Source organism: Nerophis ophidion, linkage group LG02, assembly GCF_033978795.1.
Source record: "Nerophis ophidion isolate RoL-2023_Sa linkage group LG02, RoL_Noph_v1.0, whole genome shotgun sequence".
Taxonomy (NCBI): Eukaryota; Metazoa; Chordata; class Actinopteri; order Syngnathiformes; family Syngnathidae; genus Nerophis; species Nerophis ophidion.
The window spans coordinates 80,275,269-80,298,850 of record NC_084612.1 but is presented as its reverse complement, the minus strand read 5'-3'; the positions used below and the strand labels follow the sequence as shown (position 1 = coordinate 80,298,850).

Genomic DNA, 23,582 nt, shown 5'->3' with positions numbered 1-23,582 from the left:
ACCCACCTGCTCCCTGTGCCACCCACACTGGTTTAAATGTAACTCAGGTATTTGGTTTCACTATGTAAAGCGCTTTGAGTCACTAGAGAAAAAGCGCTATATAAAAAAAATAAAAAATCAATAAATATAAAATATAAACGGTGGGACGTCCTTTGCATACCGTGTTGTGCGGACTGTAAGGCACACTTAAAATTAGAGATGTCCGATAATGGCTTTTTTGCTGATTGCTGTCCAACTCCTAATTACTGATTCCGATATCAACCGATACCGATATATACAGTCGTGGAATTACCGTATTTTTCGCACTATAAGTCATAGTTTTTTTCATAGTTTGGCCGGGGGTGCGACTTATACTCGGGAGCGACTTATGTGTGAAATTATTAACACATCACCGTAAAATATCAAATAATAGTATTTAGCTCATTCACGTAAGAGACTAGACGTATAAGGTTTCATGGGATTTATCGATTAGGAGTGACAGATTGTTTGGTAAACGTATAGCCTGTTGTATATGTTATAGTTATTTGAATGACTCTTACCATAATATGTTACATTAACATAGCAGGCACTTTCTCAGTTGGTTATTTATGCGTCATATAACGTACACTTATGCAGCCTCTTGTTCACTATTCTTTATTTTATTTAACATTGCCTTTCAAATGTCTATTTTTGGTGTTGGGTTTTATCAAAAATAAATTTCCCCCAAAAATGCGACTTATGCTCCAGTGCGACTTATATACCGTATTTTCCGCACTATAAGGTGCATTGGATTTTTAAGGCGTACCTTCAATGAATGGCCTAGTTTAAAACTTCGTTCATATATAAGGCGCACCGCGGTTTAGTTGGTTGGTAGAGTGGCCGTGCCAGCAACTTGAGGGTTGCAGGTTCGATTCCCGCTTCCACCATCCTAGTCACTGCTGTTGTGTCCTTGGGCAAGACACTTTACCCACCTGCTCCCAGTGCCACCCACACTGGTTTGAATGTAACTCAGATATTGGGTTTCACTATGTAAAGCGCTTTGAGTCACTAGAGAAAAAAAGCGCTATATAAAATATAATTCACATTATAAGGAGCATAGAATAGATGCTACAGTAGAGGCTGGGGTTATGATAAATCAGTCAAACTTTATGACTAGATTACAAACCAGCGTTCTGACAACTCTGTTCACTCCCAAAATGAATAAACAGCAGTTTTATTATTTTCCCCAAGGTAAATGGTATTTCGTTTATCTTCTAACAACAGCAAGGTATAACTTGTAGTGCAACATTTATATCACACAGTGGAGGGGAACTATTCCTCGATTCAATAAACACGTACAAAACAGTCTGATACTGTTACGGTAAATAAAACGTTTGTGCAATCACAATATAGTGACACTCCAAATAGTGCAAAGCAATAATATATCAATGACTCAACGTTGCTCAAACGTTATTGTCACACAACACAACACACAAAATAAACATGTGAAGCTCACTTATTAAGTTATTCCTCATCCACGAATCCCTCAAATTCTTCTTCTTCCATGTCCAAATCACACATGTGAAGTGAATTGTGAATTATATTTATATAGGGCTTTTTCTCAAGTGACTCAACATAGTGACACCCAATATCTAAGTTACAGTTAAACCGGTGTGGGTGGCACTGGGAGCACGTGGGTAAAGTGTCTTGCCCAAGGACACAACGGCAGTAACTAGGATGGCACTATTTTTTAATCATATTTGTTTTTATATTGTTTTTATTGGTTTTATTTTTATTTATTTTTTGTTTTATTCAGTCATTGGTGGAGCATAATATTGTTTTTAACATGGCTGTGCAGCACTTTGGAAACGTTATTGTTGTTTAAATGTGCTATATAAATAAAGTGGATTGGATTGGATTGGCACAAGCGGGAATCGAACCTGCAACCCTCAAGTTGCTGGCACAGCCACTCTACCAACCGAGCTATGCTGCACATGCCACAAGAGGTCTCGCAACTACGGTAAGCAGCCGCCGACTTCATTTTCCCCCGTAAAAGAAGCGCGCGGTGCATGCTGGGATATATGAATACGCGAGGCGTGCCGTTTTCATTTCCATTTGTGTTTATGTAAAGACTCCAAAATGACTCCTATTTAGGGATATGATTTCAGGAAGACAGGAATTGTCACTGAACTGCTAGACAACAGCAGCGACACTGAATCCATTAATGACGTCATGTATGACTGTGTGGGATGGTGTGGCGCAGTGGGACAGTGGCCGTGTGCAACCCGAGGGTCCCTGGTTCAATCCCCACCCAGTACCAACCTCATCACGTCCGTTGTGTCCTGAGCAAGACACTTCACCCTTACTCCTAATGGGTGCTGGTTAGCGCCTTGCATGGCAGCTCCCTCCATCAGTGTGTGAATGTGTGTGTGAATGTGGAAGTAGTGTCAAAGCGCTTTGAGTACCTTGAAGGTAGAAAAGCGCTATACAAGTATCAGTCAATCAATCAATGTTTATTTATATAGCCCTAAATCACTAGTGTCTCAAAGGGCTGCACAAACCACTACGACATCCTCTGTAGGCCCACATAAGGGCAAGGAAAACTCACACCCAGTGGGACGTCGGTGACAATGATGACTATGAGAACTTTGGAGAGGACGAAAGCAATGGATGTCGAGCGGGTCTAACATGATACTGTGAAAGTTCAATCCACAATGGATCCAACACAGTCGCAAGAGTCCAGTCCAAAGCGGATCCAGCACAGCAGCGAGAGTCCCGTTCACAGCGGAGCCAGCAGGAAACCATCCCAAGCGGAGGCGGATCAGCAGCGCAGAGATGTCCCCAGCCGATACACAGGCAAGCAGTACATGGCCACTGGATCGGACCGGACCCCCTCCACAAGGGAGGGGGGGACATAGGAGAAAAAGAAAAGAAACGGCAGATCAACTTGTCTAAAAAGGGAGTCTATTTAAAGGCTAGAGTATACAAATGAGTTTTAAGGTGAGACTTAAATGCTTCTACTGAGGTGGCATCTCCAACTGTTACCGGGAGGGCATTCCAGAGTACTGGAGGCCAAACGGAAAACGCTCTATAGCCTGCAGACTTTTTTTGGGCTCTAGGAATCACTAATAAGCCGGAGTCCTTTGAACGCAGATTTCTTGCCGGGACATATGGTACAATACAATCGGCAAGATAGGATGGAGCTAGACCGTGTAGTATTTTAAACGTAAGAAGTAAAACCTTAAAGTCACATCTTAAGTGCACAGGAAGCCAGTGCAGGTGAGCCAGTACAGGCGTAATGTGATCAAACTTTCTTGTTCTTGTCAAAAGTATATATCAAGTATATATAAAAAGTGTATATATATATATATATATATATATATATATATATATATATATATATATATATATATATATATCCCAGCATGCACCACGCGCCTCTTCTCCTCCGGGGGAAAATGAAGTCGGCGGCTGCTTACTGTTGTTGTGAGACCTGTTGCGGCTCAATATTGGTGCATATATAAGGCACACCGGATTATAAGCCGCACTGTCAGCTTTTGAGAAAATTTTAGGTTTTTAGGTGCGCCTTCTAGTGCGGAAAATACATCTGTGGTCCCCTCCAAGGTTTCTCATTGTCCCATTGGGTTGAGTTTTTTCTTGCCCTAATGTGGGATCTGAGCCGAGGACGTAGTTGTGCCTTGTGCAGCCCTTTGAGACACTCGTGATTTAGGGCTATATAAGTAAACATTGATTGATTGATAATAAGATTGGTAATACAAGTTAAAAATAGCGTTGGACTTTGTGTGATTTGAACATATACCCCCTTGCTACTACGCCCCCCCCCCTCCCTCCGCCCCCACACACACATACCTAGAAAACCCCCCCCATCACCCGAATTCGGAGGTCTCAAGGTTGGCAAGTAATGGCGCCACACATTACGCATTAAGCCGAGGTTGTGGAATCCCAAAAGTCAAATAAGGATTGAGCGATAATTCTCATTTTCTGTCGTCCAAACTGGACCTCGCAGGACCAAGTGGACCAAGCCGTGAAAACCTTGCTGGAGCTGAAGGGCGAGTACAAGACGCTGACCGGGCAGGAGTACAAACCGGTGGCGGCCGCCGGAGGCGAGGACAAGAACCGCAAGGAGAGGGAGAACAAGTCCGAGAAGCAGGGCGGCGGTGGAGCAGCGGGTGGAGCGGCAGGAGGAGCGAAGAAGGGCAAAGGAGACAAGGCCAGTCAGGGCAAGGATCCTTCCAGAGGGGATGGAGGCGCGGGGGACGGCCAAGGACCGAAGAAGCAGACACGGTAAAAAACTAGCAGCTTGATAGATATTCCGGAAAATGCTGTTGCGTGGAAATCATGAAAGTGTAATGACTTTGTTGGTTAAATTACCAAATGTTTCAACGCAATTGTTCCTGCTATTGAGTAAATAAATATGCCTGGACGGTTACCAAGAACTGCTATTATGTACGTATATATACATATATATATATATATATATATATGTATATGTATGCATGTATGTATGTATGTATGTATATATATATATATATATATATATATGTATGTATGTATGTATGTATGTATATGTATATATATATATATATAAATATATATATATATATATATATACATATATATATATATATATATATATATATATATATATATATATATATGTGTGTGTACATATACATATGGACTTCACGGTGGCCGAGGGGTTAGTGTGTCTGCCTCACAATACAAAGTTCCTGCAGTCCTGGGTTCAAACCCAGGCTCTGGATCTTTCTGTGTGGAGTTTGCATGTTCTCCCCGTGAATGCGTGGGTTCCCTCCGGGTACTCCGGCTTCCTCCCACTTCCAAAGACATGCACCTGGGGATAGGTTGATTGGCAACACTAAATTGACCCTAGTGTGTGAATGTTGTCTGTCTATCTGTGTTGGCCCTGCGATGAGGTGGCGACTTGTCCAGGGTGTACCCCGCCTTCCGCCTGGTTGTAGCTGAGATAGGCGCCACCGCCCCCCGCGACCCAAAAAGGGAATAAGCGATGGAAAATGGATGTATATATATATATATATATATATAGAGAGAGAGAGAGAGAGAGAAAAATGACTTAAAATATGCTGTGTTAGTGATAACACAAAGCAAAGATATGGAAGTTGTGTTGAGATAAATCAAATCAACTATTTATGAAGCACATTTAAAATTTACCACAGGGGTAGCCAAAGTGCTGTACAAATAGGCAGGTTAAAAGATAACACAAGGAAAACGAGCAAACACAACACAAACAGAGCACGATAAAAAAAAAAAGTAATGGGATGCCATAGCAGAATGGAGATCACAGAATGTTAAAGGCCATGGAATAAAAGTGTGTTTTTAAGAGTGATTTAAAAACAGGAAGAGAGGAGGCCTGTCTAACACTCAAAGGTAAGTCGTTCCAGAGCTAATTAGGCATATATTGACCAACATTGTAGGAGACAGAATGAAGGTTTGGGGTAGAAACGTGTCTGCAGGATTGAAGGGAGGTGTTGCTCACATGGTCACGGGTGTGTCAAATGTACACAGGAAGTATTTGAAGAACCAGCATGCACCTGTGCATAGAGGAAATAGAGAGAAAGGAAGGAATCGCCATCCTTTTGTCGACCGCTGTAATTCCATGCTTCAATACATGCTGTGCACACGCTACATTATCCCTAATGCACGATGTAATACAGAAGCAGCATTCCAAAAAAATACCCAAGTCCTTGTACAAGCTCTAAGAATGGATTTCCACCTCTCAGCGACCACTAGGAATGTTGCATTGTACTGGCTTTAGTATCTTCAATGTACAAAATGTATCAAAGTGGCCCCTGCATCCTTTAATTTATATTCAAGTGGCTCTTGCTGGGAAAAGTTTGGACAAGCATGCTCTAACTTGTCTTTGTCCCTCCAGGTTGGGTCTGGAAGCGAAGAAAGAGGAGAACCTGGCAGACTGGTACTCTCAGGTGAGCCATTTCACGGACAGAATGTGGATCCCAGACGTGGAGGGGACACACACCATGGTCTTGAATACAGGGCTTGAAGGGTAGTTTGTTTTCTTTATGTGTGTGAAACAGTTTTAATACTGTTTGACTCAAACCAGAATTCATTTAGATCAGTGGTGTCAAACTGGGAATATTAGAAATACACGATAAACACATGTATTTTAGTGCAAAATAAGATTATACATAATAAAGGTCTAGTTAAATGTTTTTCTAACGCGGACAGGAATCAGTCGCACCTTTTTTATTGCTCGTGATATTTTTAATAACTTATGGGAAATAAGCAGTAGATAAATATCTAAAATGTAAATATTTTTTTTATTTCAAATGTAACTTTCCTCTGACTATAATCTCATCAGGTATTGAGGCAGAAAGGAAATGTCAAACATGGAAAACAATGTAGCTGAGATAGGCGCCAGCGCCCCCCGCGACCCCGAAAGGGAATAAGCGGTAGAAAATGGATGGATGGATGGATGGAAAACAATGTCAACAATTGTAAAATCACATTTCACATTTAACAACACTCTTAAATTGAAGGTGCCTCAAAGTGCTACAGTGTGTTAAAAAAATACAATAAAAAAAAAAAGAATAAATAAAAATGAAAATATAATAAAAATAAATTAAAATAAATAATAACTAGAGTGCATGTATCCAAAAAATATATGCGTGCTGGTTATTATTTATTTAAAAAAACACTTTACATTCAGAAAAACAACCTCAGGGTGCTACAGTGTATTAAAGAATAAAATGAAATAGAAAATAATAATAAAAATAAAGGGAAAATACAAATAAATAAATAAAAGTAAATAACTAGTACACATATATTTTTTCAGATAAAATCATAATAAATAATTAAAGATAAAAAGATAATAACAAATAAATAAATACAAATAAATAATATCTAGCAAGCATGTATTTTTTTAGACAAAATAATAATAAATAAATAAATACAAATAAAAAGATAATACAAATAAATAAATGAAAATAGATAGTAATCCAATCCAATCCACTTTATTTATATAGCACATATAAACAACAAAATGTTTTCAAAGTGCTGGACAACAATATTAAAAACAACATTCAAATACTATTCCGAGCTCCACCAATGACTGAATAAAAACAAAAAATAAAAATAAATACATATAAAACCAATATAAAAACAATTTAAATTTCATTAAAAACGATTCTAAGTGTGAAACCAATAAAAACAGTTAATAGAAATCAAAATTTTAAAACATAAGGGCAACAGAGGACCACACAACTCGCGTAGCGTTAAAAGCCAGAGAATAAAAATGGGTTTTAAGACAAGACTTAAAACACTCCACTGTGGGACCAGTTTCAATATGGAGGGGCAGAGTGTTCCAGAGAAGGCCCTGTCTCCCCTGGTTTTAAGTCTGGTCTTGGGCACCCCGAGCTGGAGCTGGCTCTCAAACCTCAGAGCGCGCGCAGGATTGTAAGTTTGGATAAGGTCCGAGATATATAATGAGGTGCTAGTCCATGTACAGCTTTAAAAGCAAACAGTAACTAGCACGCATATATTTTTTTAGATATATGCATTATGATTTTTTATTTTATTTTTATTGTTTTAATGCACTGTAGCACTTTGAGGTTGTTTGCTCAATGTAAAGTGCTTTTTACAAAGAACATCTATTATTATTTAGGATGAGGCAAGAAATGCTTAATAAAGTGTAAGAAGATAGTTCAAAGTGTCAACATGTTAACTGAGAAGAATATTCTGCAGGTTTCGTGGCAGGAAGTCGCTGCTGTGCTCTGAAGGGTGAGCGTGGTCGAGGTGGTGCAATATTTACAGTCTTGCAACATTTACAGACCACGACGACAACAAAAAATCTAAAAACTGCCATTGATAGTTGATACTGTCACCTGATTAGTTGTGAGCTTGTCACTCCCACTGATCAGTGATCACTTCCTGCGTTGCTCGGTTACCAGAGAGCGAGTGCCTTTGTTTGCAACTTCCTATTTCTCAAAGGAATAAAAAATATGTATAAATCAAACTTTTTATTCAAACACATTTTTTATTGATATCGATTACGCGTCTTATCGGGATATACAGTACAGGCCAAAAGTTCGGACACACCTTCTCATTCAATGCGTTTTCTTTTATTTTCATGACTATTTACACTGTAGATCAGGGGTCGGGAACCTTTTTGGCTGAGAGAGAACATTAAAGCCAAATATTTCAAAATGTATTTCAGTGAGAGCCATATCATATTTTTTAACACTGAATACAACTAAATGTGTGCATTTTTAAGTAATACCAACATTTTTTGAGTATAATAAGTATTTTATTCTTTTTAATAACATTGTTATTCTGAAGCTAACCAATAATAAATAAAATGTCATGTCTGTTGATCATGTTTTTGTTTGGCCATATGCTGTTTGTCCTTTGGACTCTTTAAGTTCCTGTTTTTTTCCACTCCCTTGTCTGGTTTCCTTGGTTACTCATTTTTGTCCACCTGTCTCTGGTGGACAAAAATGCCCGCTCACCTGCTTCCCAAACTCTAATCAGAGGCAGTATTTAAGCTCGTCTTTGCCAGTCAGTCGCCCTGACGTCAATGTGATCTTTTCTTGCTCTGTGCTGACTTGTTTCATGCCTTGCCATAGTTTCGTGCTTCATGCCATGCCAAGTAAGTTTTGTTTGATTTATGTTCTTAGTCTGTTTATGCGTTAGCTTTGTTTCTTAGCCCAAGTTGTGCCTCCACTCTGAGCGAGTTTTGTTTGTATCTTTTTTTAGTTTAAATTAAATCATGTTTTTACCTAAATGCCATGTCCCGAGTAGTCCGTCTGCCTTCCTGGGGGAACGACCCTGCAGCAAGCTGCGACCCCCCCCCATCGTGACATAAAATACTTCTTACCATTAATGCGACATCTTGAACAGGTGCGGTAGAAAACGGATGGATGGAATTAAATGCATGAGAATGTTTTATATTTTGCACGTTATTTTTAGCGCTGTGATTACCAGCGAAATTATTAATAATTATCGTGTTAAGCAATGTCAGCTAAGATTTATCTGAGAGCCAGATGCAGTCATCAAAAGAGCCACATCTGGCTCTAGAGCCACAGGTTCCCTACCCCTACTGTAGATTGTCACTGGCATGACGACTATGAATGAACATGTGGAGTTATGTAGTTAAGAAAATTTTTTTGAAAAAATGAAAACATGTTTTATATTCTAGTTTCTTCAAAATAGCCACCCTTTGCTCTGATGACTGTTTTGCACACTCTTGGCATTGGCTCAGCGAATCCGGCAGCGTTTCTGGGTGTTGTTGATAAATGGCTTTGGCAGTTACAGATATAGCGACAAACTGTAGTTACTGACAGTGGTTTTTTTAAGTTTTCCTGAGCCCGTGTGGTGATATCCTTCACACACTGATGTCACTTTTTGATGCAGTACCACCTGAACGATGGAAGGTCCGTAATATCATCGCTTACGTGCAGTGATTTCTCCAGATTCTCTGAACCTTTTGATGATGTTACAGACCGTAGATGGTGAAATCCCTGCATTCCTTGCTATAACTCGTTGAGAAATGTTGTTCTTAAACGGTTGGACAATTTGCTCACGGAGAGATGGAACCCTTTTGATTAAAACTGTCCAACATAGTTTTAATTACTGCTCCGGTTTTGATTTTACGCGCCTTCAAATAACCCCTTCGCAAAGTTTCCTAAAAAATGTAATTTTTGCCTCTTTGAGCTGTAATTTGACCCTTTAAAATGCTTCAAAGTGCAAGTTAAAGCTCTACTATGCAAAGCGAAAGCCATTTATCAACAACATCCAGAAACGCTGATCTGTAATTTGACCCCCTTAACATGCTTCAAAACTCACCAAATTTTACACACACATCAGGACTGGCAAAAATTGCCATTCAATAAAAAACCAAACCCTAAAAATCTAAATTGCGCTCTAGCGCCCCCTAGGAAAAAACCCAGACAAAACTGCATGTAACTTCTGTTAGAAATGTCGTAGAGACATGAAATAAAAACCTTTATGTTGGTCTGACTCAGATCAGGGCTTGAGTAGCGGTGGCAGCAGCCAAAGGCGGACCCGACCAACGCTGCTTGCAGCTTTAATTAGGGTCCGCCCTGCCCATTTGTTGACAAAGTGGTGACCCTCGCTCCATCCTTGACTGAGCATTTAATGGAAGCTGTTTTTATTATACCCAGTCATGGCGCCCACCTGTTCCCAATTAGCATGTTCACCTGTGGGATGTTCCCATGAATTGATTAACGTGGACCCCGACGTAAACAAGTTGAAAAACGTATTCGGTTGTTAACCATTTAGGGGTCAATTGTACGAAATATGTACTGAACTGTGCAATCTACTAATAAAAGTTTCAATCAATCAAGCAAACATAATAAGTGTTTGATGAGCATTCCTCAACTTTCTCAGTCTTTTTTGCCACATGTGCCAGCTTTTTTGAAACATGTCGCAGGCATCAAATTCCAAATGAGCTAATATTTGCAAAACAATTCAGTTTACCAGTTCGAAGGTTAAATATCTTGTCCATGCAGTCTATTCAATTGAATATAAGTTTTTCAAATCATTGTATTCTGTTTTTATTTACCATTTACACAGCATGCCAACTTTACTGGTTTTGGGGTGTGTAATAGTCCGAGTTTAGAGGGGCTAACGTGAGTGGTCTTTTCCGTGCAGGTGATCACCAAAGCGGAGATGATCGAGTACTACGACGTGAGCGGCTGCTACGTCCTGCGGCCCTGGTCCTTCGCCATTTGGGAGTCCATTAAAGAATTCTTTGACCGGGAGATCAAGAAGCTGGGCGTGGAGAACTGCTACTTCCCCATGTTTGTCTCTCAGGCTGCTCTGGAGAAGGAGAAAAGCCACATTGCGGACTTTGCTCCAGAGGTAAACCAAACACAAGGGTAGAATTAAAGGATTAAAAAAAAAAGATCATATATTATACGTCTGTAAAAGCACCTAGATCAGTGGTAGGGAACCTGTAGCTCTAGAGCCAGATGTGGCTCTTTTGATGACTGCATCTGGCTCTCAGATAAATCTTAGCTGACATCGTTTAACACGATAAGTAATGAATAATTCCGCTGGTAATCACAGTGTTAAAAATAACGTTGAAATTATAAAACATTGTCATGCATTTTAATCCAACCATTCGTTTTCTATCGCACCTGTTCAAGATGTTGCATTAATGGTAAGAAGTATTATATCAATCAATCAATGTATTTTATTTCGGCAATCTTCACATAAAACAAAGAACAACAAGAAAAGAAAAAAAAATAATAATAATTTGAGCAATGATTGAGCCTAAAGGGTGTAGGTTGAAGCAACGCTTATATAAAGGGGGTCCGGTCCGATGACCATGGATGAAGTACTGGCTGTCCAGAGTCGAGACCCAGGATGGACCGCTCGTCGGGACCCAGGATGGACCGCTCGCCTGTATCGGTTGGGGACATCTCTACGCTGCTGATCCGCTTGAGATGGTTTCCTGTGGACGGGACTCTCGCTGCTGTCTTGGAGCCACTATGGATTGAACTTTCACAGTATCATGTTAGACCCGCTCGACATCCATTGCTTTCGGTCCCCTAGAGGGGGGGGGTTGCCCACATCTGAGGTCCTCTCCAAGGTTTCTCATAGTCAGCATTGTCACTGGCGTCCCACTGGATGTGAATTCTCCCTGCCCACTGGGTGTGAGTTTTCCTTGCCCTTTTGTGGGTTCTTCCGAGGATGTTGTAGTCGTAATGATTTGTGCAGTCCTTTGAGACATTTGTGATTTGGGGCTATATAAATAAACATTGATTGATTGATTGATAAACCTACCCCATCACAACAAGAACAAGTTTCAAAATATATAAAATCTAAAACATGCTTCACTTATATTACTTATATTATATTACTATATATATATATATATATATATATATATATATATATATATATATATATATATATATTATATATACACAATTTATTTAAATTCCATATAAAGTGGTAATATATACATTTTAATATAACCTATATGTATAATTATGAAATCATAAATTGTATTTATATACATATTATATATTATTGTCTTTCTAAAACAATGTTTGCTCTTCTTTCTTATATTTACTAATGATAAATGATTTAAAAAGCTTTTTAAACTGGTTTATGTTGGTGATGTGTTTTATTTCATCCTTTAAACAGTTCCATATTTTAACCCCTGCTATTGTTATACTCATTCGTTTCTGCGTTGTTCTACAATATTGGATCTTAAAAAGTAGTTCTCCTCTTAAATTATAATTCCCTTCTCTCTGTAAAAATCTTCTCTGTAACCCTGTTGGAAGTGAATCTTTACTTGCTTTATAAATCTTTTGGGCAGTCTTGAGTTGGATGAGATCTGGTAGTTTTAAATCAAATGTTTTTATAAATAATCCATTAGTGTGTTCTCGGGGTCCTGTGTTATGTATCAGTCTGATGGCCCTTTTTTGCATTATGAATAGTGGTTGGATGTTCGTCCTATATGTATTTTCCCAAACTTCTAGACAGTAACTCAAATATGGTAAATAAATATTTATTATACGGTAGGTTACCTTAGAACACTGGTCACCAACCTTTTTGAAAGCAAGAGCTACTTCTTGGGTACTGATAATGCGAAGGGCTACCAGTTTGATACACACTTAAATAAATTGCCAGAAATAGCCAATTTGCTCAATTTACCTTTAATAAATAAATCTATATATATATAAAAAAAAAAGGGTACTTCTGTCTGTCATTCCGTCGTACATTTTATTTCCTTTTAGGGAAGGTTTTTTGTAGAGAATAAACTATGAAAAAAACCACTTAATTGAACGGTTTAAAAGAGGAGAAATCCCCCAAAAAATGAGAATTCAATTTTGAAACATAGTTTATCTTCAATTTCGACTCCCTAAAATTCAACCGAAAAAAATTTGAGAAAAACTAGTTAATTCGAATCTTTTTGAAAAAATTAAAAAAACAATTTATGCATCATTAGTAATTTTTCCTGATTAAGATCAATTTTAGAATTTTGATGACATGTTTTAAATAGGTTAAAATCCAATCTGCACTTTGTTAGAATATATAACAAATTGGACCAAGCTATATTTCTAACAAAGACCAAATCATTATTTCTTCTAGATTTTCCAGAACCAAAATTTTAAAAGAAATTCAAAATACTTTGAAATAAGATTTAAATTTGATTCTACATATTTTCTATATTTGCCAGAATATTTTTTATGAATTTTAATCAGGAAAAGTTTGAAGAAATATTTCACAAATACTCTTTGTCGAAAAAACAGAAGCTAAAATCAAGAATTAAATTAAAATTTATTATTCTTTATAAAAAAAAAAAGTACTTGAACATTGATTTAAATTGTCAGGAAAGAAGAGGAAGAAATTTAAAAGGTAAAAAGGCATATGTGTTTAAAAATCCTAAAATCATTTTTAAAGTTGTATTTTTTCTCTAAAATTGTCTTTCTGAAATATTTTCTTGGATTTTCAAATTCTATTTGAGTTTTGTCTCTCTTAGAATTAAAAATGTTGAGCAAAGCGAGACCAGCTTGCGAATAAATAAATAACATTTTAAAAATAAAGGCAGCTCACTGGTAAGTGCTGCTATTTGAGCTATTTTTAGAACAGGCCAGCGGGCGACTCATCTGGTCCTTACGGGCTACCTGGTGCCCGCGGGCACCGCGTTGGTGACCCCTGCCTTAGAATAACAATGTTATTAAAAAGAATAAGACACTTATTTTACTCTAAAAATGTTGGTCTTACTTAAAAATGCACACATTTAGTTGTATTCAGTGTTAAAAAATATTATATGGCTCTCATGGAAATACATTTTGAAATATTTGGCTTTCATGGCTCTCTCAGCCAAAAAGGTTCCCGACCCCTGACCTAGATGAATAATGCTGTTGCCTTGTATTCCAGGTTGCTTGGGTAACCCGATCGGGGAAGACCGAGCTGGCAGAGCCCATTGCGGTCAGACCCACCAGTGAGACAGGTCAGACCTTTTTAAAGATGTTTATTTATGATGAGTCCTATTGACTGTTTAAAACAATATTTTAAGTAGTTCCTTATTCTCTTTTATTACGTACGATTGTTTGATCCGAACAAAGTCAATAGTAGGCAATAACAAATTCAAAATCTAGTACTCATTGAAATCCTTTTTGAGCTCAAAGTCAAAGGAATAATTTGAATTTGTGAACCATAGCAAAACCGACTAAAAATGATTGTGGGGAAATAAAAACATTGCTCTGATTATTTTTAGAATAGAATAGAATGAACTTTATTGTCATTATATTTGCATATAACGAGATTAAAGACTCCAACTTAAGGTGCGGTAGTGGGAACAAATATGGGGTGTAAATAAATGACATAAGAGGTAATAAAGGAAAAACTAACAATTGAAATAAACAGACTACTATCCAATAAAAATAATAAGCAATTCTGTACAATATACAAAACACTATAGAAGTACAAAATACAAAATACTGTACAATATACAGAGCAAGACAGGAGTACCGAAGTAATAAATAACAATCAGTGACGGACGTATTGCACTCGAAGGGTAGTATTGCACAGTAGGGTATTAGGGCATTATATTGTATAGCGGTGAATTATTATTATTATAAGTTAGAGTTCAACATGGTGACAGCTTTGGGAAAGAAGCTGTCTCTGAGCCTGTTTGTTCTGGCTCTGATGCACCTGTAGCGCCTGCCTGATGGTAGCAAGTCGAACAGGTGGAAGCCAGGGTGTGTGTTGTCCTTGGTAATGTTTTTTGCTCTGTTGAGGCAACGGGAGTTGTGTAAGTCCTTCAGGGAGGGCAGGGGACAGCCGATGATATTTTGTGCCGACTTTATGACCCTCTGAATCGCCTGTTTGTCTGCTTCAGTGCAGCTGGCGTACCACACTGTTATGCAGTACGTCAGCAGGCTCTCGACAGCCGAGCGATAGAAGGTCGCCATCAGCTGCCTCTCCAGTCTGTTCTTCCTCAGCACCCTCAGGAAATGGAGTCTCCGCTGGGCCTTCCGGATGACCGCAGTTGTATTTTGGGTCCAGGACAGGTCAGAAGATATGAGGGTGCCGAGGAACTTGAAGGAGCTGACTCTCTCCACCTCCTCGCCTTTGATGTAGAGGGGGTGGGGTCTGCAGTGTTCTTCCTGAAGTCAAAGATGAGTTCCTTGGTTTTTGTGGTGTTCAGTGCCAAATTATTCACTGAACACCACGCTGATAGTTTCAGGACCTCGTCATATGCTGACTGTGACCATGGTGACACACCAACATCCTCTCTAACTCTTATTGATCTCGAAGTTTCCTCTATATCAGACCTGGCAAGACAAGAACTAAAACACAGCAAAAAGGAAAATACCAAAAAAAGGCACGATGTGACAGGTTGTGACAGGACACCTACTTTGAGACAAGAGCTATAGTGATATGCTTGGTTATGGTTTGAATTCATATCCAACAATTGCGAGAGAACGACTTTTTACCGTCAATATCGGCTGCTGAGTTTCATTTTTTAATGTTTTCTGCTGGTGGTGTGCCTCGGGATTTTTTTAAATGGGAAAAAAATGTGCCTTGGCTCAGAAATGGTTGAAAAACGAAGCTAAAACCGAACTTGCTGCAAAGTAAACAAAAACAGAACGCTGGACGACAGCAAAGACTTGAAGCGTGTGGAGCAGACGGCGTCCACAAAGTACATCCCGTACATGCCATGACAATGAACACCAAAATAGGAGCGCAAGACAAGAAGTAAAACACAACACGCAGGAAAATACCAGACAGGTCAGACTATTTTAAAGATGTTTATTTATAACGAGTGCTACTGACAGTTTAACACAATGTTTTAACTAGTTTCTTATTCTCCTTTATTACGTACAATTGTTTGATCTGAACAAAGTCAATAGTAGGCAATAACAAATTCAAAATCTACTACGCATTGAAATCCTTTTTGCCTTCCTGTAATAGCTTGGTATCGGATCAATACCTAAATGTGTGGTATCATCCAAAACTAATGTAATAATAATAATAATAATACATTTTTTTCATAAGGCGCCTTTCTGGGCACGCAAGGACGCCGTACAAAATCAAAACAATAAAATCAAATTGGATAAAAACAACAATAATAACAACAAAGATAGATAAGATAGGATGATTAAAAAGAATAAGCAGTCCGGAATAGGTGTGTTTTGAGTCTTGACTTGAAGAGAGATAGTGAGCCCCCCCCGCCCCGATTTTCCAAGGAGACTCCCAAATTTCAGTGCCCCACACGAAAATCCCAGGGGGCAACCATTCTCCCAAATTTCTCCCGATTTCCACCTGGACAACAATATTGGGGGCGTGCCTTAAAGGCACTGCCTCAAGCGTCCTCTAAAACCTTTCGTCACATCCGTTTTTCCTACGTAGAAACAGCATGCCGGCCTAGTCACATGATATATGTGGCTTTTACACACACACACACACACGCTAATGCAATGCAAGCTTGGTCAACAGCCATACAGGTCACACTGAGGGTGGCCGTATAAACAACTTTTAAGACTGTTACAAATATGCGCCACACTGTGAACCAACACTGAACGAGAATGACAAGCAAATTTCGGGAGAACATCCGCACTGTAACACAACATAAACACAACAGAACAAATACACAGAATCCCTTGCAGTACTACCTCTTCCTGGACGCTACAATATAAAAATGTATTATTAGCCTGTGGGAAAAGTTTATTTTGATATTTACCTGAGAAGGCTGCAAATAGAAAAGAAGCATTAAATTTCAATTTAAATTTGATTTGATATGCCATTGCTATTTTTAAATCATTAGTATTATTTGAAACTGGATTTTGCATGTCACTATAAAGTTATATAAGTCTCGCTCGTTCAATATTTAATGCAAAACTTGTTTGGGTCCCTATTAAAAGGTTAATTTGTTCAACCTTGGCCCGCGGCTTTTCTTCAGTTTAAAATTTTGGCCCACTCTGTATTTGAGTTCGACACCACTTGATGAAGAGGGTCTTAGGGAACGTGAGGTCGTGGCGACATGGATCAGGTCAGAGAGGTTATGGATGGCTTTGAAAGTGAGGAGAATTATTTTAAAGTGAATACGATGTGTGATGGGTAGCCAGTGGAGTTGCTGCAGAACAGGGGTGATGTCCTGGATTGAAGGGGTTCTGGTGATTTATCCTGGCTGCAGAGTTCTGGAGAAGCTGAAGTTTGTGAAGTGACTTGTGAGAGAGACCAAACAGGAGAGAGTTGGAATAGTCCAGGCGAGAGGTGACCAGGCTATGGACTAATATGGCAGCAGTTTGTTGGGTAAGGGATGGACGAAGACGATTAATGTGCCGTAAATGAAAGTAAGCAAACTGGGTAATGTTGTTAATGTGAGCTTGAAAGGAAAGTGTGCTGTCGAGGATGACACCCAGACTCTTTACTTGGGAGGAGGGGGAGACAGGAATTGCCAAGAGTAACGGATAAGTTGTTGGTTTTGGCGAGTATGGTTTTTGTACTTACATGTAGGGGTGTAACGGTACACAAAAATTTCGGTTCGGTACGTACCTCGGTGGTTCGGTTCATTTTCGGTACAGTAAGAAATCAACAAAATATAAATTTTTTGGTTATTTATTTACCAAATTTGTAAACAATGGCTTTATCCTTTTAACATTGGGAACACTATAATAATTCTGCCCACGTTAATCCACATTAAACTGCCTCAAGTTGTTGCTTTGATTAAATAAAATGAAGAAAACTTTATTCTACATATAAAAAGTTTAACATTAAACAGTTTCCATTGAAACTGTTTAATGTCAACTTTTTTTTTTTTTTTTTTCCATCCATTTTCTACCGCTTATTCCCTTTCGGGGTTGCGGGGGGCGCTGGCACCTATCTCAGCTCCAATCGGGCGGAAGGCGGGGTACACCTTGGACAAGTCGCCACCTCATCGCGGGGCCAACACAGATAGACAGACAACATTCACACTCACATTCACACACTAGGGACCATTTAGTGTTGCCAATCAACCTATCCCCAGGTGCATGTCTTTGGAGGTGGGAGGAAGCCTGAGTACCCGGAGGGAACCCACGCATTCACGGGGAGAACATGCAAACTCCGCACAGAAAGATCCCGAGCCTGGATTTGAACCCAGGACTGCAGGACCTTCGTATTGTGAGGCAAACGCACTAACCCCTCTCCCACCGTGAAGCCCTAATGTCAACTTATCATGCTTAATTTATTACAGCATTTGGGAAGCCTGTAGTTGACTTTTATTATGTAAATATTGTATTTTGCAGGGACCCTGCTATTCAAAACTAGTACTATTACTAATGATTCATGTAACTATAGCTGAAAAATAGTACAATTGCAATAGGAGAGACTATTCATCCCTAAACACAATGGAGTTCAATGAAATAACAGACAGACAGGGCTTTGCTGCCCCTAAAACACACACACACACACACACACACACACACACGCTTACACACACACACACACACACACACAGAAAAATGAGCTAACGTTACGCTAAAAGCTAATTAGCCTTCATCTCAAGCCTATACTGTGAGCGAGCTGAGCTGCAGTTTAAGTTTCTAGAAGGTCAACGGGCTCATAGTGAAGTGAAGTGAATTATATTTATATAGCGCTTTTCTCAAGTGACTCAAAGCGCTTTACATAGTGGCACCCAATATCTAAGTTACATTTAAACCAGTGTGGGTGGCACTGGGAGCAGGTGGGTAAAGTGTCTTGCCCAAGGACACAACGGCAGTAACTAGGATGGCACAAGCGGGAATCGAACCTGCAACCCTCCAATTGCTGGCACGGCCACTCTACCAACCGAGCTATGCCGCCCCAAATGTAGTGATGTTTGTAATAGTTGTGACTGGCAAGTGTTTAGTATAATTTGGGTAGAGTCCGCTCCTCCCCTGCTAGACGAATATCTGCTCGACGCTAAAGCATTGACTACATCGTTCTGAAGTCTGAATACGCACTGCTGGTTGGCTGTTACATCGCTCTGAATACGCACTGCTGATTGGCTTTGTATGTAACCAATCAGATGGTTGTGTGGGCGGGACAATGAGGCAGAGACAGAGGCAGAAAGCAGAGCAGCTTGTGAAGACTTCTGCTTCCGAACTTGTTCGAACCGAAACCCCCGTACCGAAACAGTTCGATACAAATACATGTACCGTTACACCCCTACTTACAAGTAGGATTTCAGTTTTATTATTATTAAGTTGAAGGAAATTAGATGAGGACCACTGCTTGAGTTCACTGAGGCAGTCTGTAAGGGAGGAAGGAGGACAAGAGGCAGTTGGTTTGGTTGACATGTAGAGCTGGGGGACATCCGCATAACAGTGAAAATGTACTTTAAATATATGGAAAATATAGCCAAGGGGAAGAATGTAAATGATGAAAAGCAGGGGACCGATAACAGAGCCCTGGGGGACACCAGAGGAAACGGGAGACGGAGGGGATTTAAATGAACGGAGTTGAACAAACTGAGTGCGGTCGGAGAGATATGATCTAAACCAGTGAAGGGGCGTGCTTGTGATGCCAAAACTGTGCAATCTATGGAGGAGGACGGTGTGTGAAATGGTGTCAAAGGCTGCAGTGAGATCAAAGAAGATTAGGATAGTGAGAAGACCAGAATCAGCTGCCAGGAGGAGATCGTTTGTGATTTTTACTAGTGCTGTTTCAGTGCTGTGCAGGAGGCGGAAAGCAGACTGGAATTGTTCATATAGGTTAGTTAACTGTAGGTGGGAGGAGACAGTTTTTCCCGGAATCTTTGAGATAAATGGCAGATTTGAAATTAGACGATAATTATTAAAATTATTTGGATCTGAGCCTGGTTTTTTCAGAATTGGTGTTATGGCTGCTGTTTTGAAAGCAGAGGGAACAATTCCAGTAGTGAGAGAAGAATGGATGATCTTGGTGATGAGGTGGATCAGTGAGGCAAGGCAAACTTTCACCAAATGTAAAGCATCCAAACAACAGTAGAAGAAGTGATTGATTGATTGATTGATTGATTGATACTTTTATTAGTAGATTGCACAGTTCAGTACATATTCTGTACAATTGACAAATAAATGGTAACACCCGAATAAGTTTTTCAACTTGTTTAAGTCGGGGTCCACGTTAATCAATTCATTATTATTATTACATTTTAACCAAAGTGTGGGATGGAAAACAGAAGATAAGCAGATTTTAACAGTAAAAGAACCAGGGGATTAATAATCAATTTTTACAGGTTGTCCCTCGAAATTTCGACAAAATAATTAGAAATGGTACAATATGTTACTGCATACGTCAGCAGACTAATTAGGAGCCTAATTGATTTACTTACTAGTAAGACAAGTTGTCTAGTACAGGGGTGTCCAAACTTTATCCACTGAGGGCCGCACACTAAAAAAGCAAAGCAAGCGGGGGCCATTTTGATATTTTTTATTTAAAAAAAAAAACAATACAATATATGTATAAAAAATAGACATTTCAGCCTCCACTCAGGCTTGATCTCAGGGACCCCAAAGGGTTTTGGTCAAAAAAATATTAAAAATGTGTCATTATGTATTATTTTTTTTATTATTTTTCAAGTATTAAATCTCTAGATCAACATTAGGTCTATCTGTCAATATAATGATTTTAAATATTTTTTTTAATGGAAAAATCACAAAATATGCAATATTTTCACCCCCAAATTTTTTTAAGTGGAATATTTGAGATTATATAATAATTGGAGCATTAAAAAGGTCAATAACTCATAACACCATTTATTTTAATTAATTATTATTTTTTGAGCAATGACATTAAAAAACAAATCACACTAAAATATTGGGGATGCAAAAGGGTCCTACTCATTAAAGTGTGAAAAAATATCCATCCATCCATCCATCTTCTTCCGCTTATCCGAGGTCGGGTCGCGGGGGCAACAGCCTAAGCAGGGAAACCCAGACTTCCCTCTCCCCAGCCACTTCGTCTAGCTCTTCCCGGGGGATCCCGAGGCGTTCCCAGGCCAGCCGGGAGACATAGTCTTCCCAACGTGTCCTGGGTCTTCCCCGTGGCCTCCTACCGGTTGGACGTGCCCTAAACACCTCCCTAGGGAGGCGTTCGGGTGGCATCCTGACCAGATTCCCGAACCACCTCATCTGGCTCCTCTCGATGTGGAGGAGCAGCGGCTTTACTTTGAGTTCCTCCCGGATGGCAGAGCTTCTCACCCTATCTCTAAGGGAGAGCCCCGCCACACGGCGGAGGAAACTCATTTCGGCCGCTTGTACCCGTGATCTTATCCTTTCGGTCATGACCCAAATTTCATGACCATAGGTGAGGATGGGAACATAGATCGACCGGTAAATTGAGAGCTTTGCCTTCCGGCTCAGCTCCTTCTTCACCACAACGGATCGGTACAACGTCCGCATTACTGAAGACGCCGCACCGATCCGCCCGTCGATCTCACCATCCACTCTTCCCTCACTCGTGAACAAGACTCCTAGGTACTTGAACTCCTCCACTTGGGGCAGGGTCTCCTCCCCAACCCGGAGATGGCATTCCACCCTTTTCCGGGCGAGAACCATGGACTCGGACTTGGAGGTGCTGATTCTCATTCCGGTCGCTTCACACTCGGCTGCGAACCGATCCAGTGTGAAAAAATAATTAGACATGTTTTTACTGTTTACTTTTAACACAATAATCTCGAAATCTACTTCTGATCTATCGGTCCATTATAAGTTTTATTGTTGTTTATGTTTTTTGTTTGTTCATTTTAGGCCGTTCTTTAAAAAAACAGCTCAGTGTTTTCTATGGCAAACACAAAATATGCAACATTTTCCCCCCAAAATATCTCAAAGTGTGAAATTTAACGTGATGTAATTGGAGCCTTGAATAGGTCAATAATTCATGACATTGATTTTGATTCATTATTATTTTTTAAAGAAAGAAACAGCCTGCATGGCAGCTTTGTGTTATTAGAGTAAACATTGCAACATTTTCTTGTTACATTTCGTTTGCTCCTTTATATCACTTTTTACGTTTTTAAAATGTTTCAATTGTATTTTCGCACTTTGGACACCCCTGGTTTAGTATATTTACTATTTTATTTAAGGACAAACTTGCAATAAGAAACAAATGTTTAATGCACCCTAAGATTTTTTTGTTAAAATAAAGCCAATAATGCCATTTTTTGTGGTCCCCTTTATTTAGAAAAGCATCAAAATATCCAAATACCTTTTGGTACCAGTGCCACAACAACCCTAGTGCAATGTAAGTAAACATCTCCAGCCGTAATAACGCCCACATGTTGTCTCGCTCCAGTGATGTACCCGGCCTACGCCAAATGGGTCCAGTCCCACAGAGACCTGCCAATCAAGCTCAACCAGTGGTGCAACGTCGTGGTGCGTGTCTTTTAACCTCCCAATTCCTCAAATCCACTCAAGTTCGCCGGAAGTCTTGTCTTACTTTTTTCCTCTCCGCCCAGAGATGGGAGTTCAAGCACCCTCAGCCCTTCCTGAGGACACGAGAGTTCCTGTGGCAGGAAGGACACACGGCCTTCGCTACCAAAGAGGAGGCGACGGAGGAGGTAACCATGGAAACGGAACATGTGTTAGTTAACCTCTTAAAGGGGAACATCATCAGCAGACCTATGTAAGCGTCAATATATACCTTGATGGTGCAGAAAAAAGACCATCTATTTTTTTAACCGATTTCCGAACTCTAAATGGGTGAATTTTGGCCAATTAAACGCCTTTCTGTTTATCGCGCTGGAGGCGATGATGTCAGAATGTGACGTCGCCGAGGTAACACACCCGCCATTTTCATTTTCAACACATTACAAACACCGGGTCTCAGCTCTGTTATTTTCCGTTTTTTTTTACTATTTTTTGGAACCTTGGAGACATCATGCCTCGTCGGTGTGTTGTCGGAGGGTGTAACAACACTAACAGGGAGGGATTCAAGTTGCACCACTGGCCCGAAGATGCCAAAGTGTCTGCCGCCAGACCCCCATTGAATGTGCCAGAGTGTCTCCACATTTGACCGGCGATGCTAAGACAGACATGGCACAGAGATGTATGGATAACCTGCAGATGCATTTGCAACGATAGTCAACAAAATCACAAAGGTGAGTTTTGTTGATGTTGACTGCCAGCTAATCGATGCTAACATGCTATGCTAATCGATGCTAACATGCTATGTACCGGCGGTGCTAAAGCAGACATGGCACAGAGATGTATGGATAACCTGTAGATGCATTTGCAACTATATTACGTTTCCTCCCACCCACATTTAATGCGAAACAAACACTTACCAATCAACGGATTTAAGTTGCTCCAGTGTCAAAAGATGCGAAAGTCCTGATCGTTTGGTCCGCACATTTTACCGGCGATGCTAATGCAGCTATTCGGCCATGCTATGGCTATGAATAGCGTCAATAGCTATTCGCTCAATAGCTTCAGTTTCTTCTTCAATATTTTCATACTCCAACCATCTGTTTCAATACATGCGTAATCTGTTGAATTGCTTAAGTCGCTGAAATCCGAGTTTGAATCCGAGCTAATGTCGCTATATCTTGCTGTTGTATTCCCATTGTTTGTTTACATTGGCAGCACTGTGTGACGTCACAGGGAAATGGCCAGTGTCTT

At 39.8% G+C, this 23,582-nt stretch overlaps 1 protein-coding gene across 2 annotated transcripts in view; it reads left to right on the top strand.

Annotated features, from left to right (window-relative positions):
- eprs1 (glutamyl-prolyl-tRNA synthetase 1) overlaps positions 1-23,582 on the top strand; it is a 102,663-nt gene that overhangs the window by 56,182 nt on the left and 22,899 nt on the right. For both annotated transcript variants that reach the window (XM_061892324.1, XM_061892319.1), the window contains 6 exons: positions 3,986-4,263; positions 5,891-5,942; positions 10,648-10,857; positions 13,894-13,966; positions 22,258-22,337; positions 22,421-22,522. In XM_061892324.1, the coding sequence (XP_061748308.1) occupies positions 3,986-4,263; positions 5,891-5,942; positions 10,648-10,857; positions 13,894-13,966; positions 22,258-22,337; positions 22,421-22,522 (795 nt within the window). The remainder of the gene's footprint in view (positions 1-3,985; positions 4,264-5,890; positions 5,943-10,647; positions 10,858-13,893; positions 13,967-22,257; positions 22,338-22,420; positions 22,523-23,582) is intronic.